This window comes from Netta rufina (genome assembly GCF_964035555.1).
Source record: "Netta rufina genome assembly, chromosome: 2".
NCBI lineage: Eukaryota > Metazoa > Chordata > Aves > Anseriformes > Anatidae > Netta > Netta rufina.
The window spans coordinates 103,664,617-103,681,087 of NC_140124.1; the positions used below are offsets into that span (position 1 = coordinate 103,664,617).

A 16,471-nucleotide genomic window follows, 5' to 3' on the forward strand; every position below is an offset into this window, starting at 1 on the left:
AGGCCTTCATTCTGCATCACTGAAGCCAACAGTCATTTTCCATCAGCTTCAGAAAGTACAGGGTTAGGCTGGTAACCACAAACGTACTTAGCTACTAACAAAACGTTTTTTTTTTTTGTAACATGGAGTTGTGTCAAGTTCAAACGTGAGTTTTGAGAGCATGCAGATTGCTTACAAATCCTTAAAAAGACTGGTTCAGAATCTTTCTTATATATACACACACAAGTCCATCTGTCACAGACAGGCAATGTAACTCAGAATCATGAGCTTCCTCTCGTTTTTGGTAGTGTCCTGCACACTTCTGATAATTAAAAAATAAAAATAAAAAAATAGTTGCCACAATGGATTTCAGACCATTCCAACTTGTACATGGATATGATCTCTTCTTGCTGCATCCAGTATGTGAAGTTTCACAGTTGCTTCTCAAATGCAAATACCAAGTAAATACCTAGAAAAGAAAAAGAAGCACGAAGTTTCAGCTTCCTCTGCCACTCGCATAGGGGTTCAAAATTTAAACAGATTGACATCCGGCCCAAACGACTTGTTAACTGACTGCTGACACTGTAAGAACTGCCATGGTTTCCCCACAACTCTAGTATTCAATTCTAGCATAGTTTTAGATATATTTTCAAAATAGAGTTTCAAGTATGCAAAGAAGAAAATATTTTAAGTACTGTTGATACTATTGATGCAACACTGACTTCACTTAATGTAAATGCAACTCAAATTACTATGCCATTTTACAGATAATTAACATTCCCTGCTTCAGAAAAAGTCACATGCAAGTGAGTTTAAAGAATCCTTTATACATGCAATTTTAACAGACAATAATGGGTCAAATAATCAACCTCACTTTCAATTTTTGCTTGTTTAAAATATCATTGACAAATATTTACAAATGCCAGACAGCATTTTCTCAATTACAGAACAGTATAATTCCAGAAGCGGATCTCATCAAGTCCCCATCAGTGCCCTTGGAAATGGTTATTCAGCATATAATCAAACCAATGTGGCTACGTCAGAAGTTCTTAAGCTTCATGACAGGTAAGTTAAATCACTTCAAGGCCTTGAGTCCAAATAAATGGTTTTCCACTTAAACCTAACTTTTAACAAATATTCTAGCTACACTGCAAATCTTTCTATTCCTCAGCAATAAAGCAAAGTTTCGTGTAATGAGCAAGCTGCATTTATGTCCTAAACCATCAAAAACTCTGTACTCCAAGTCCCTCTAGAAAAAAAAATTTAAAAAGAGTACTTTGAAAATACAATCATCACTGAACTTCTGAAGGTATAAAGAGCCCCTCTCAACTAGATTCATAGATTACATAATACTTTTACACTGTTTGAATTAACCTTTACTTTAAAAACTAAACACTACGTAAAGACTCTTTCATTCATTAATTAAACAGCATTTTTGTTTGTTTTTAACCTACTAACACAAGTAAAATGGTCTGCAAAAATGCAAGTACTGGTTGGCCACTGTGACACATAAGTTAGTAACAACCTCTCTAGGAGAGGATTTTTACCAACAGAATTCTGAGTCCCTTTTATGTGAGGTTTACTAAATTCAACATTGAAAAAAAAAATAAGACAGCTGAAGTCAAAAGTTTTCCATGAAACATGCTTACAGAATTCAAATGTATTTTAGAATATTGTATCTTTTCCCATGTCTGAGGCACAGACTTCCATTCCCTCCACCCCTTTCATAAAACATTCAAATAGCTCTTCACCATTCATGCTGTTTCTTTCTGGAACATACTAACCGCTACAGGCAAAAAGAAAAGTCTGTCTTCCCAAAACTGACTTGTCTATTTTTTTGATTAATATATGCCCCTAGTGAAGTTTGTTTTCTAGTTGACTAGTAATGGTATAATGTCCAAGTGTACATTTTTGCTAATATTAGAAGACTGACACTACCATCCTCTTTTCATACCTTCTAAGAAGGCTTCCCCAAAATGTTTCTGGCCTGAAAGTTTGCATACTTGAAACTACTTAAATAAACAGAAGTTCAACCTATTTCATGCGTTTTCCCCTCACCCAATTTCTTGAGCTGTGTGTACTATCCCGGCTATATACAGGCATTCCAATAACACAAATAAAATACTGTTTTATGTAAAATTTACATTTTCTTCCTTAATTGACAGTCTATTTATTTCATACATTTCCCACAACAGTCACTTAGTCAACACCGAGTTTTCAAAACAGTACTTACTTGTTGCTTCCCATTCAGATTTACTCAGGGTTCCCTAGAAGAGGACATAAAAAAACAGTTTAAACAAAAAGATGAGGAAACAACAAATCACCGTTTTAACTCAGGATAAACAATCTTTCACGGACCAACTTCTAACCACCCACACTAGATGGCTATTTAGGTCCTACTTAAGCATTACCGTAGACCACAGATATTTACAACTCCAGTAGCTACAATGATGGGGAGCTGGGACACCTCAGGTAAAGGAAAACATCTAAATTACATTGGGCCACCAGTCTGCTGGGCTGGATGCCTCTGCAATGCAGGGACACACTGGGTTCACTACTGCACGTCAGCGTGACCTGACCTGGCTCAAGGAGTTCTCCTGCCCAAGCTGCCCAACATTCATGCTGAAGCTGTGGAAAGGCCACAGGCGTGTCACCTTCCCCTGGGATATTGCCAGCCTCCACCTAACACCTCCCTGCAGACCATAAAAGCTCTACTCCAGAAGAATAACTGAGCCCAGCTTGCATGTTATGGAAAATAATCCACCTGGGAGCCCCAGGAAGCCTACTCTTAGCCCACCTTTCAGATGAAAGCACAGTAGCGGGAGCAGTGCTCAAGTAAACAGCTGCTGCCATTTACTCCACCTATTAAGAAGCATGAGGTAACAAAGAACAAGCTCCCTTTCTGCTCTGCCTACTCCATCCTCTTCCAGTGTGCTCTCACTGCAGGCACGATTTAACCTATATGCTACCCACTGACCAGTTCTGACCAAATTATTCATCTTTTATAAGGTCAGTAAAATAAATACAGAGACTTGTTCAGGTGACATAGCACTTACACCCTTTCTCACACGTCTTCCCAGGCAACAACTACTTGCCAACTGTTAAGACTATCAGGCAAAAGAGGTCTTTGGTCTTACTCAGCCATTCTCACGTTCTTAAGGTTGTTTCTTAAAAGAGGGAACCTTCTTTTTGATTTTTTTTTAGATTTCAAATACAGAGAGCAGGTTTCTTTTCCCTCTTGATGTAGGATTGTTATATATGCAGTAAATCCTCAATAATTCACTACATCCTCAGTAATTCAGAACATGAACAGCAGGTAAGCCAATCACAAAAAATACGAAAAATCCATGTGGAAAAATGTCAAGCTGACAGCCTTGTGCTACATGCACCATAAAAAAGTTTAACGCCAGGTCTTAGTAACTGCGCACCTTACTTAAACTACAAACTTTACTCAAACTACTTAGTCTCCAGTTTTGTTTCTCTCTTGTTAAAGAACCTGAACACACGAAAGACAGCCTACAGTTCAGACCAAAACAGCCAATACTCTGCACCAGGAACTGCTGAGCATGAGACAGTGAAATTATGCTTTTGCGAGGTTTCCATCCAGCCTGACTCCCCAAAGGCAGGTGCAGAAGCAAGCACACAGCTATATGCCACGCTGAACAGCCGGTCTGGCTACAGACAGGATGGGCAGTGGCAGCAGTTCCTGGGGGAACAGCAGATGTTGTCTGACCTCCTGCTCACTTCCCAGGAACAGCATTTGTGCAGGCTCCTGTCCGTCACACACCCCATGAGCTCTGAGACCAACACAGAAGAATTAAAAGGTTGTGAGGGGACAAGCTGCCAGGAGCACTTTGCCCCTCAAGAACTGAAATTCAGAGGAATCGTACACATGCATGGAGCGTGAGCAGACGTGGCGTTCAAGTGTCTGTCTGCTGTGTTAAACCCCAATGCCATGCCACAAAAGGCAGCAAAATACACATTATCAACATCAAGGCTTCCACCCCAGTCTTACAAAACACTCTCAGGGGCTACAAACCCTATCACACTCCCAGTACCACATAATGTAGACACAGAACTAGCCTGAAAAGTCCTGATCACAATAAGGCTAATTCAGTATCTAACTGGAAGGACAGCAGAAATGGGGTCAAACAAAAAAACTCCAACATTGTCACGTCCTGCTAGGACAGTCAAAGAAAGAAACCTCATTTACAAAAATATGAGAAAGACAGGAAGATCAGAAAGGCAGCATGTCCTTTAGAAGACAAGACCAGAAGCAGCAAAAAAGTATTTAATTGGACCACTGATCTAAAATCTACTATGATCTCCATAAAAGATGTTTCAATGTTCTTTTGTTTCTGAAATAAATCAAGCTGGCAAAGCCAGAGAACTGCAGAAAAATATATGACAGGCTATCAGACTAAATATTGTACAAGGTAACATTACTATCATAACAAAAAAAGGGTCTTTCCATTCCCAGATGTGAACAGAACATCATATTTAATAAAACAAAGGAGAGAAATGTATGGATGCAGGTAGGACTGGTTCAGTTCTAGTAGCCCTGCTCAAAAAAAATGCAGGAAGGGCAGATTTAAAAAAAATAAATAGAACTACTAAAACTGGCTGCAAATTGAGCTGGATCTTCTTCACTCAAAAAGACAACAGAAAAAATGTATAATATTTTAAATACTTACAAGATTACAAAGAAAGTTTTCAACCCTCCTCTCTGTCTGAGGATTAAAAGAAGAAAACTAGAACTTTAAATGGATAGAGTGAAGATCCAGAATCATAAGAAAATTCTTGAAATTCAAGATAATTATGTTAGAACAGATGTCAAGGGGGGTGGCAAAACATCCTTTTCCTTCCACACCATTGCAAATTTCTTAACAGCTAACAACTTAACTGAATTTAATTCTTTAAGCAAAGGTTATAGATTAACCGCCTGTTCTATGATTTGTCATGTACACGGAGACATAGGTGGCAATTCCATTGCAGTTGAAATGAAGAAGGTATGAAACATCTGCAGGATTATGGCCTCAATTTTAGACACTGTTTGCTGTAGTGAGGTGAGAAGGTACTTACCAATGGTAACTTCGCCTTGCCATCTTTGATAAACTCTTTTGCATGCTCATAATCATCAGGTTTATCAGAAGCAAGTCTGGAATCATCAGATGCGGAGTATGGCTAGAGAAAATACAAAAAAAAGAAAAAAAAATATTAGTTAGGTAGTATGATATATTAATCACACTAGTCAAGGGTTTGCGACAATACGGCCCAAAATTGAGGTCAGTAATTATTAGGAGTATCTTAAAATTTGCATTTCTCCTTTAAAGCACCTGTCGGGTCAGGTCTGATATTTGCTACTTCCCAGAAAAATCTAATACCCAGAATTTATAAATTAACTTTCATCTACTTACATGTCTGAAACAGGACAGACAGAATAAGCTATTAAAATTATGCTCCATGTACAGCTCATTATGACCATGATCTAGACATACCCTCTTTCAGAGCAGCAACTGAACAAGTCAGCAACTGTGAAGAGAACTACTGTGAACAGAGCAGCTATAGTATTTCAAGCAGAATGCTTAAAATGCCTGAATGACACACAGGAGCTATAAACAGAAGCATAGATCCAATTCTTCAAAACTAATATATACTTATTAAAGATCCCACTTACTGCAAAATGGTCTGTACTCAACAGTGCTGTCCTCAGTTGTATGTAGCTATTAAGTAAGACAACTCTCACTTCTCTAAGATGCTGATATGTAAGATGGTATTTCACCATGCTGCTGGAAATATGAGCACCATCCCTTTTTGAGTCAAGAAGGGCAGTAGAGTCCACTTGTAGCCCATGTCACTGAGCTTTATGTGTCACCACATACTCATCTAGATAGCTCTGTGATGAAAAATTCTACCATTTGAGGCAAAACGGAATCATATGTAAGCATGATAAAACAAAGCCCCAAAGACAGCATTGAAAAGCTCCTCTAAAGCTGCTGAAGTCATCCAAGATAACAGCTTGAGGATAAAAGGCAAAAACACTGGACAAAATCTAAGCCTGGTAACAGTTCGGTATCATTTTCTTCTATAAACACAGCTTTCCTTTTATTCCTACAAATATTACTTTCTGACTCTTAATCAGTAGTTTTTGAACAAAGATCCAGCTTTTAGCCCATCAGCTGTAGAAGAAATGGATTACAGTTCCCACTGCATGATACCAGGCATGATTCCTGTGTTTCTATGTAAAACAAGAAACAAACATTGGTGTTATTTGACCAGGTGTGGTCAATGTGTTTCTGCTTACTTCTTAATAATAGTGAAAACTTACTTCAAATTTGTAATTTTACCCACAGAAATAAATTGCTGTACTGGATGCAGACACAAAAGTCAGTGAGGAAGGAATGGTAGGAAGTACTCCAGGCACCAGAGCAGAAATGCCCTTGCAGCCTATGGAGAAGACCGTGGTGAAACAATTTGTCCCCCCGCAGACCATCGAGAACCACATCAGGGCAGATATGCACCTGCAGACGGTGGAGGACCCCAGGCCAGAGCAAGTGGATAAGCCCTGAAGGAAGCTGCAGCCCATGTAGAGCTTGTGCTCCTGTCAGGAACTACAGCCCATGGAGAGGAGTCCATACTGGAGCAGTTTGTTCCTGAAATACTGCACCCCATGGAATGTGGTGCAGTGCTGTAGCAGCTCTTTAAGAACTGCAGCTTGTGGGAGGGACACACGCTGGAGCAGAGGAAAAGTATGAGGAAGAAGAAGCAGAGAGGAGCTGTTTGGATCGATCACAGTCCCCAGCTCCACAAGCCACCCTGCAATGGAAGGAAGTAAGGGAGTCAGGAATGAAGTTGAGCCTGGGAAGAAGAGGCTGGGAAGAGGGAAGGCATTTTTAGTTTTGCCTTTGTTTACCAATTACCATCACGGGCAAAACAGACTTGACTTTAGGAAGATTATTTTAGTTTATTGACAATTAAGAAAATAACTAAGAGTTGTTTCTCACCATACTACCTCCCTGCCTTTATCTCAACCCATAAGCTTTTTTGTCTTATTTTCTCCCCTCAAGTCCTGCTGAGGAGGGCAAGTGAGAGCACTACTGGGTGGGCATCTGGCTGTCAGCTGACACACATTTTCACAACCACAACCACATTTTCAGTAACAGAAGGTTAATTGGTAGCCCTTAGTAAACCGCACAATGTTCACAAGAGTAATTTCAGTTATTGCACAAATAATTTACAAGATGTAAAATACTATTTAAAAGAAAATAAGTTAACTCTGCATTTACCTCCAAGGCCTGCATTCTCCTTAACAGCATCTTATGCTCCTCATTCTTGACCTTTTCTTCATAGAATTCCCGAAACGTCATTTTGTAGACTAGCTTCATACCATGCTTCTTTGCCATTCTGTCAAAATAACAAGCTTGATTATGGAAACAACAAAATTACTGTACCTTTATTTTCAAAGAAACAATTTAAGCCACAGTGACATCTTATGGTATCCACTAGGATTACAATCGTTCTAAAATTTATCTTTCAGTAAACACATTTAGATAAAAAAACTGCATTACCACCACAAATTGTACTATTTTTTTGAATTATGACAATAAAAATCTACACATAAGTGATTATAAACATTTCAACAAAAACGTGTCTTCTCCTAGCACTCAAGTTAGTAATTATAATCTGCCAGAGCAGCTATTATAGATATACTGAGGAATCCACTACTAGATTTAGTGCCTTACATCTCAGTTATATGTTGACACTGTAGTCATACAACACTGAAGTTACAGGCATCAGTGGTAGAAGCTAACACTCTTCATAGAGACACAAATGAAGTGTGTGAAAATATACAGATTTGAATGGAAAACTCTACATTGTTTTAAATTCATACTGAGTTTGAATGGCCGGGGTGGAGGATATGGAAATATTTGTCTGTACCTCAGAAGACAACAGGCTAGTAATGGTATACCTGAATTCATGCAGAGGTAATAGTAAAATATACACTCAAGATATTTACAGACGGAAGAAGTTGAAAATCGATGAACATCCAAAAAAAGTTGAATAAGGTAAGAAAGAGGCACCAGAAAGAAGACGATACACAAGAGGGCTTGCTGAAGCACTTAAAAAAGGTAGAATAAAACCCCAAAAAGTTAAGGTTAATGAAGAAAAATTTCACAGCACTAGATGTATGCTTTCAGATGACATCAGACAGTGAAACTCCTATGCAAGATCTAGTGCAAGTCTTCACAGTTTCTGACCAGAGCACCTTCAACTGCGCACAACGGACATATACCAGATTACAGTCTTCGACAGAAATGCAAGAAACGTCTTCATTTAGAGAGACAACAAAAAACAAGGAACTGCAACTGTAACAAGACAAAGTTTTCTGTTGCACAATAAAACACTGCTCTCATTATAGATGGAATTCAAAATTTAACTTACTCTTCCAGTAATGGAAAATAAACCAAGAATTCAGGGACATCAACCACTTCTTCTAAGTGGAAATCATATTTGCAGCCAAACAAGGGATATTCTCCCTTCTTCTCAAATTTTACACTGTATACGTCATTCCCAAATGAATTTGTTTCTGAAGCTTCTAGCCGTTTTCTACAAAAAGAGATATAAACAAACAGTAGTTGACAGACCCACTTTTCATTTTACAGAGTAAACAATGCCTAAGAGACCTGAAACTGCTTCATCCCAGTATCACGGCATCCAGGATTCCCTGTACTTTGCCACACACTGAATCCATTAAAGCAATGAAAATGAAATGAAGCAGAGGCATGCTGAATTTTAAAAGTTTATCATTCCTATACAATATGCCAAGGACCACACAGACCTAGAAAATTAACTTTTAGCCCAGGCACATTCTACAGGGACAAGACAGGCTTCTTGGAACTACTACCACAGTGAACTCCGACAGCTACTCTCCAGGCTGTGGATATTTTGCCACTATTTAAATCACTACCAAAGGTTTACCTATGAAGATCCATACACACTCCAGAAGAGCCATGGGTACAAGAGACAACAGTTAGTACAGATTGACCTGTTTGAGTCAAGTTCGTGAGAGAGATTTTCTGGACTAGAATCCAAAACTGTTGCCAAAAAAATGATTTTGTTTACACAAATGTATCAGAGCACTGTAAGAACAACTATGACTTGACAATGCTTCACAGACTTTTGGAAGACTAGTAGGATAAAAAAGTACTTACACAAGCTCAAAGCTATTTGGAGTTGTGCCAATGAAATACCCTCCAGGAGAGAGATTCCCACAAGCGTTTTTAAGCATCATGTCAGCCTGCTCATATGTCTCAAATGAGTAATGGTAAACAAATTGACAGCTGCAAATGTCAAAGCGCATATCTGGATCATTGTATTTGGAAGACAGGAGATCCTGAAATGCATTAAAGAGAAGAAAAAAGATAAAGAAAACTTGTGGCAAAAGCTACATAAACAAGCATGAATCACATCTTCCACCAAAATACACTACTCCCATAATTCTTTGAAGTCTTTCCACATCCACTTCTTCACAAGTTCAACAAGAACAAGCTGAAAAAGGTAAGAGTAAGAAAAAGCCCACAGCTACACTGAAAACTTGTGTTATGATGAAAAAAATAATTACCATGTCTAAAAATTAATTTCTTGTCATCAGCTACATAACTACACCAAAAGGCCAAAGCCCAAGACTACAGTTAACCTAGAAGTTTCCAGAGATATTTTAGCACTGAGGGTTTACAACCAGTCACAGATAAGCTGGAAACCACCAACAGAATCAAATGTATTTTCAGTTTACTAAGTAAACTGAAGGTAATGACAACTATCTGTAATGACAACTGGCATTTCTTTTGCTAAGAAAATATCCATTAAATATATTACTGAGGGGGACGAGACATCATATTAAATACGGCAGCTAACAAGCCAGCCAAGTTATATTTGCTTATGTGCATTTACATGCACGTATGTAATGTAACTACACAGTCCCTTCCCCTTAATCCAGGTAACTAGTAACCCTGGAGATCTTGGAGCCCTTGAAATGTGTCACGTTAAAGCTTGACACAGTTTGACCCTGTACTCCAGCAGTTCCCAACTTTTTTTTTCCCAACTTTTCAGGCTTCTTTTATACAATACCAGTAGCATCCACAAATAACACAGGAGCACATGCCCCAGGGTCCACAATACACGTTCTGTACTTAATATTTCATACTTAACAGTTCTGAGTTTCTCTTCTCACCCAGACTCCCCACCCACCCACTCGCTCCCAGTCTGTAACAGTTCACACCACATTCTGTCAATGTTATGTATGAAGACAAAAACGGACACTTGGGATACCCATAGCAATTTTATCTGTTTGCTACCCCTTTGTACTTCAACAAAGAGAGACACAGGAAACCAGCATGCAGAGGTCCAGGGGAGGAACTAGGCCAGCTGGAAGAAGGAGATTTTGCATTATATCTAACACAAAGAATAGAGATGAACTTTCGGGGAGATGAACTTTTGCGTGAGTGGACAGAGAAAACAGAATGTGCAACAGGCAATACATGTGCACGCAAGACCTAACTGTGATAATAATGTGAAAACATCTCTTTCTTTACAGGCCAAGGCTGCCTCCTCTACTCCATGACTGTAATTTTGAGCAGAGACAGATGACCCGGAAACAAGCAACTGACTCTATTCCTCAGAAAAAAAAAAAAGGTGGCAACCAAGAATTCAAGCCACCAACCCTTCCTGCAAGTCTAGGTAGGACAGGTTCAGGCTTTCCACAAGTACACTGGAACCAGCTGGGCTCTGTCCCTCAGCCTGTGTCAGCAGGGCACTCTCAGCCTTCATTTCCATGGCGTGAAAGCAGTGCTGTGCACAAGACTGTTTCCTAAGCCACAGCAATGTACTCCACGTCACCTCCATGCCATCTAAAGCATCTGCACCATCACAGATATTTTGAAGATTAATATAATGGTAATTAAAATGCTACTAGAAAATACCGGAATAAGGAAAATTTATGTGTTAAATCACTAAGTGTCCCTTATTCATTCCACCATCAAAACACATTTGCCAAGACAGTTTTCAACATCCCATACTGGATCCTAAAACTCCAGAAGTAAGTATAAATTCCCTTTCCCTCGTCAAATGAAAGAAACCAAAAGCATCACACTTATTACCTAAGAAAGGCATCTGAGCTTCAAAAATGTTACACTGTAAAGCAGTAATCAAATGCATTTAACTAAATTTTATGCAACGTTTCAGTAACCTGTGCAGTTGATTCTCCTGATAGTTCAACAACCTGGTCTTAAAAATATACAACATCCCCTAGATATTACAGCACTACCATCACCTCCTATATTTGCTTAACAAAAGAACATAAAATCTCCAAAGTATTGTAAAACCTAAAAACTGTACCTTGGTACTATCTGCTTGTATAAATTCTGCATCAAAAATACGTTCATTATAGCGACATCGAGCTTTCATGTCTTCATATCGCTGCTTGCACTGTTGCACAGAAATATCAGCAATATCTATAGAGAGAGATAAAGAAAAAATGTAAAAAGAAAAAAGATGAATGTGTAAACTTCAGACAAGAAAACTGGAACAATTACTGGAGCACTGAAAACCTGTTAGGCCGTAAGTTGATCTACAGTTACACTGTGATGTGAAGTTTTATTTCCAACTTGTAGAGAAAGAATTTAGTTTTCAGAAAGCTTTTGAGATTATACTGTAACTCTTGATCATTTTCTGCCTTTACTTCAGACAAAAGTTATAAACTGAAGATTTTAGAAAGCTGCCATCCTCATAAGTGCAAAAAAGCCTCCAAAAGTTCACGTAATAGATACAAAGTGATTGATATGAAGCGCTGTTAGCATTAAATGTCTAGCTCCAATTAGCTAAAAGAGTGCGGCTCTGAGGGGGTTTTCAAACAGTAATGAAAGCTCTTCATCTTCTTACAGATATACAAGATACTGAAATGCAATGATTTGTGATATATGCTCATGTTTCATCACAGGAATTTTCTTTTTAAGGCTATTACTCTCACAGGCGTAGTTTCACTGAATAATGACAGTTTGGACAAATTTTAAAAGTCTCAGAACAGTTAAAAATACTTCAGGAGATTAGACATGGGAGAAAAGACATAAAATACGTGATGTCAGTCTTTTCCCCCGTGTCTTTACCCTAAGACCATCTGTGATAATATGGTATTTCTTTACTGCTACTAGCTTTTATTTATGAGTTGAACTGAGAGCTCATTACACACAGTATTAAAGGTTCTGATATTTATGCTGACAATCAAATATATATCTTCAGGTTAAAAGACCTAAAAAAAAAGCCTCTTTGACAGAAGGTGTCTTACTGCACTCTGGGGCACACTAACAAAAAAGGGAACAGTACAAGACTAGAGGTGTGGCTTTTCCCCCCATAACACTGTTATACTTTCCCTGGAAAGTTACTGTATCTTCTTACCAGTACAGACAATTTTTTTAATTCTGCCTTTTTTCCATTTCAGTAAGTCTCCACCTTTGCCACATCCCAGATCCAGAACAGTTATGTCACTCTTTTTCCGTCGTACCCGGTCTATAAATTCACCTAGAAAAATATGAGAGAATGCTTACACAGGTCCCTGTAATTCACTTTTATTACACAAGATCCATAGAGGACCAAAACGGCTTAAGGACTTTAAAACATCCAAAAACTTACTTTACCTATAAGTCTTGTTAACTTTAAAGACTTAAATCTCTTTTTCTAGAAACCACTAGTGATGAAAGCAACAACCATTAACTTTAAAGATTTTGGAAAAGGTAATTAATACTTTCCGTTATTTGACATGCTTTGCCTGTGACTGGAGCACGGCACTGCTTCCCTAACAGACAAAGGCAACACTGCTCCTGCTAAACAACTACCCCACATGTGAGGAAAGAACAGGGCTCCCTTTCATTACCATTAAAATGAAGGCAGATGTTATTTTTAAGTATGCAAAAGCCAGAAGATTAAAAGCCAATTAAATATACCAGCCACAACTTTTTCTTGCAGTCACATTACAAGCACATTTAATGTTCTCCTCTCAGCCTTTCATAGGCTTTCCAATAACACTAGCTACTTATTTGCTGTCTTTTTACACAACATATATGAATTTTGTTTTCTTTTCCATCTCCACTCTGTCTAGATTATTCTCGAGCTGACTGATGTTGGCATATTAGGCAAAACATATCAATGTGCTAGCCACTTCTCTTCACAGTAAGAGAGACAAAATATGTTTTGATACACCTGCTGCAACACCATGCTAATGAAATGGATCATGACTGAAAGGCTGGAACACAGGTTTCAGGAACAGCTTTATGTAAACCTAAATGTTGCTTTTAACTGCTCTACCAAACAGAACAAAAAGCAGCATGCTAAGACAAATGGTGACAACATATCCTGGCATACCTCACTCTCCATGAATTTGTGGTGTTCTACTGACAATTACTTTCTTTGAAGACAGGATGGTTTTTGTTTGGAATTAATTTGTAGCCTTCTATAAGAAGCTGCTGCTTCTTTAAAAAATACTTTCTCTAGTTTTTCATCTTTTTAAACTACTATGTGTAATAAAGAAAATATCTTGTTTTATACATTCAAGTTTTCTGCAGAATTGCTTCATATAGACCTAAGAACTTTGAAAATAGTTTAGAAATTGTTTGAGATAGATTTAAATAACACAAAGAACTCAATCTATCAAGAACAGATTCTTTATGATTCAGAGTTGTCCCTTTCTCTTTTAAAACAGCATGAAGAAAAACGATTTCCAGTACGAACTTATTCCAGTTTTCAAGTCAATTGATCTTTAAAACTTTAGCATTTATTTCCCACTCTAACAATATAAGACACAACTGTAAGGATTCAAAATAAAATTATAGATAAAAACAGACATTTTAATAGACTTGAAAATCTTACTGTGTTAAAGGACAAAGTTTAATAATCAACATCAGAGAGCACTAAAGGCACATTTTGAAACAAAAATAAGCTACATTTTATTAAAGGCTAAGCAATCAATTAAGGAAACTTACCAATGAGGACACTCTTCGTCCAATTATTAAAGTTTCTGAGGTAGAATATGCGACTCTGGCTGCGTTTTTCCAATCCAACCTCTTGAAGCTCGTTATAATGTGCAGCTACAGCTTGCCCATGACCTGGCTCACTCTGTAGAAATGAGGGGAAGAATAGACTAAAGCAGAAAATTCTTCGTATTATTTTCTCATTTAATCAAGAGATGTGTCCACTTAAAAGATTTAAGAAAGGAAACAAGATACACTGGTCATCATCATTATGGGGAAAGGTTTTTGTATATGTATCTACTCTGAAACTGACATCAGTGCTTCAATCATTGGAGCGTCAACTGCCTCAAAAATTTAATTCCATTTTCAGTTGGCCCACATAACTTCTGCTGGATGATGCCCAGCATCTTTGCTTAAGTTTTCTCAATGAATCAGTTTCATTCCCTTTAAATCAGGGACCGAAAAGGAGGATGTTCCTTCTCTCCGAGCATTATTTCACGTTTAAGGTTCTTAGAAAATCCTGGTTCAGAAATTTCATTGTTTGCTGTTAACAGAAGTGTATAAACTGCCGATTTATCCTTAATGCTGACTAGCTGATTTTGTGCAAAGCTGTCGGTGATAACTCCCAGAGCTTTGAACAAACCAGGGTAAGGGAAAGAATAATGATTTGATGACAGTATCCCATTTAATATTTATCAGCAGGCCATAGAAACGCCTGTTTTAGTCTTGAATGTAATTAGTCCAAAATAGGAAGCCCCATATGATACTGAAAAGTGCTCTGTAACTAGTTATTACGCTCCTAACATCTCTTAACCTTGAGAACAATCTCCAGTAGCACATGAAAAAGTTATAAATAAAATACAAAGTAACCAAACACAGAGCACCAACACAAATTCTGCAAGACAAAAGCATCTAACAGTACAACCAAGACTGAAGGATTCTCAGTCAGCGCCCACAAACATGCCACAAAATTCCAGCCGCCATGAATTTACATTGCAATTAAAAGCAATTCCAATAGTAATCCACTAAAAAAGTAAATGCCCAGATACCTTATTATTGAAATACCAGTTGCTCAAGAAGATCTGACTTTAATATGGTATGTTTGTTCTTCAACGTTTTGTATAATTTTGGTAATCTTGAGCACATACACAACCTTACTTGTCCGGAATAGCTATAAACCCATCATCTGTTTATTACCACACTGGGCTGACTGCGACTAACAAATATTTTGACGCTTCCTAGTCTTTTTCAGGGTAAGCACAGATGGTCCCCTGCCAGCCACTGACTTAAACAAGAGAGGCTAGCTTTGACAAGCGAGGGAGACACCTTCATACAACCCATTAAAGCACGCCAGCTGCTGCAACCACTGTTGGCCATCAGATGTAGCATCTAGATTGCTGGCAGCTGCTTTCAGCCTGATCTGAAAGAGTCGAACCTCTTTATACCCTCAGGCTGTGCAGTAACAGCATGTTCCTTGTCCTTCTGAACCTGACCCTGGAATACTTCAGCGAAGAGATGAAGAGGTTAGTAGTGTTTCTGCCACGACAAAGGGTATTACTTTTTCCAGACTGATGATTAACGTCTATATATGAACACAGAAACAAAACATTAGATTGAAAACATTTTCAGATTATAAGTAGGAATTCCAAAAGGTCAAAATCGATTGGATCAGAACCACAGCACCAGCTTCTATAAGCACATATAGGATAAGGGGCAGTGTTTTACAAAGCACTGCTTTCCCCTACCGCCCCCCCCATTAACAGGAGGCACATTTCCAGCTGCTCCTCGCTACTCACCGATTTTTTGGGCGGTTCTCCCCCCTGCTCCTCCGCCTTCCTCTTCGCCCCGCCGCCCTCCTGCTGCTCGCCGCCGCCGGGGCGCGCTGTGCCGGGGCTGCCGCCCTCCTCCGCGTCTCCACGGGGCTGCTCCCCGTCCTTCGTGCCCTCCTCCGCCGCCGCGCCCAGGTCGGCCATCCCTTCCTTTCCCCTCCGCGGGGGCAGCGCCCTCAGGGCCGGCCGCTCACAACAGGGAGCTGCGGGCAACGGGAGCCCCCGGGGAGCCATTGGTGCCTGGCGGCCGCCATTTTGAAAGGCAGCGCCCGGGGGCAACGGCGCCACCGCGAGGCCCCGCCCCCAACACGAGGCCACACCCCCAACCATATGGCCACGCCTCCATCCACCATAACCACGCCCCTAAGTCCGTGACCACGCCCCCAACCGCCGAGACCACGCCCCCCCGCTGCCCGCCACCTCCCCCGCCCCCCCCCCGCCGCCTGCCCGTGCCCGTTGCCCCGCTCCCTTCCCCTCCCCCCCCCCGCCGCCTCCGCCGCCGCCGCGCCGCGGGCCAGGAGGGCGGAGGCGGCGCGGCGCTCACCCCGCCGGGCGCTCCGCCATCCCGCTTGCGGAAGCGGCCCCCTCTGCCGCGGCGTCACGTCCGGCGTACAACGGGGAGGGCTGCCCCGCGGCGCTGCGCTG

General features: G+C 39.9%; 1 protein-coding gene across 2 annotated transcripts; it reads right to left on the minus strand.

Annotated features, from left to right (window-relative positions):
* Nucleotides 1-269: 269 nt before the first annotated feature.
* Nucleotides 270-16,408, minus strand: RNMT (RNA guanine-7 methyltransferase). Of its 2 annotated transcripts, XM_084282929.1 has the most exons (11): nucleotides 16,371-16,408; nucleotides 15,794-16,029; nucleotides 14,010-14,142; nucleotides 12,430-12,552; nucleotides 11,374-11,489; nucleotides 9,192-9,373; nucleotides 8,422-8,586; nucleotides 7,266-7,383; nucleotides 5,062-5,163; nucleotides 2,213-2,246; nucleotides 270-448 (listed from the first exon to the last, which is right to left on the minus strand). In XM_084282929.1, exons 2-11 carry the CDS (start codon nucleotides 15,968-15,970, stop codon nucleotides 411-413), a joined length of 1,188 nt encoding a protein of 395 aa, XP_084139055.1. In that variant the 5' UTR covers nucleotides 15,971-16,029; nucleotides 16,371-16,408; the 3' UTR covers nucleotides 270-410. The 2 variants fall into 2 exon arrangements, with proteins under 2 accessions (XP_084139055.1, XP_084139054.1); XM_084282928.1 differs by lacking the exon at nucleotides 16,371-16,408 and having other exon boundaries at nucleotides 15,794-16,130.
* Nucleotides 16,409-16,471: the final 63 nt, after the last annotated feature.

Coding starts and splice junctions, on each gene's coding strand:
- RNMT (XM_084282928.1), bottom strand. CDS start 16,060: ATGGCTCCCCGGGGGCTCCCGTTGCCCGCAGCTCCCTGTTGTGAGCGG. Junction 5,164..7,265: donor GGAGAATGCAGGCCTTGGAG/GTAAATGCAGAG, acceptor TATTTTCTCTAG/CCATACTCCGCATCTGATGA. Junction 2,247..5,061: donor GCAAGGCGAAGTTACCATTG/GTAAGTACCTTC, acceptor GTCCTCTTCTAG/GGAACCCTGAGTAAATCTGA.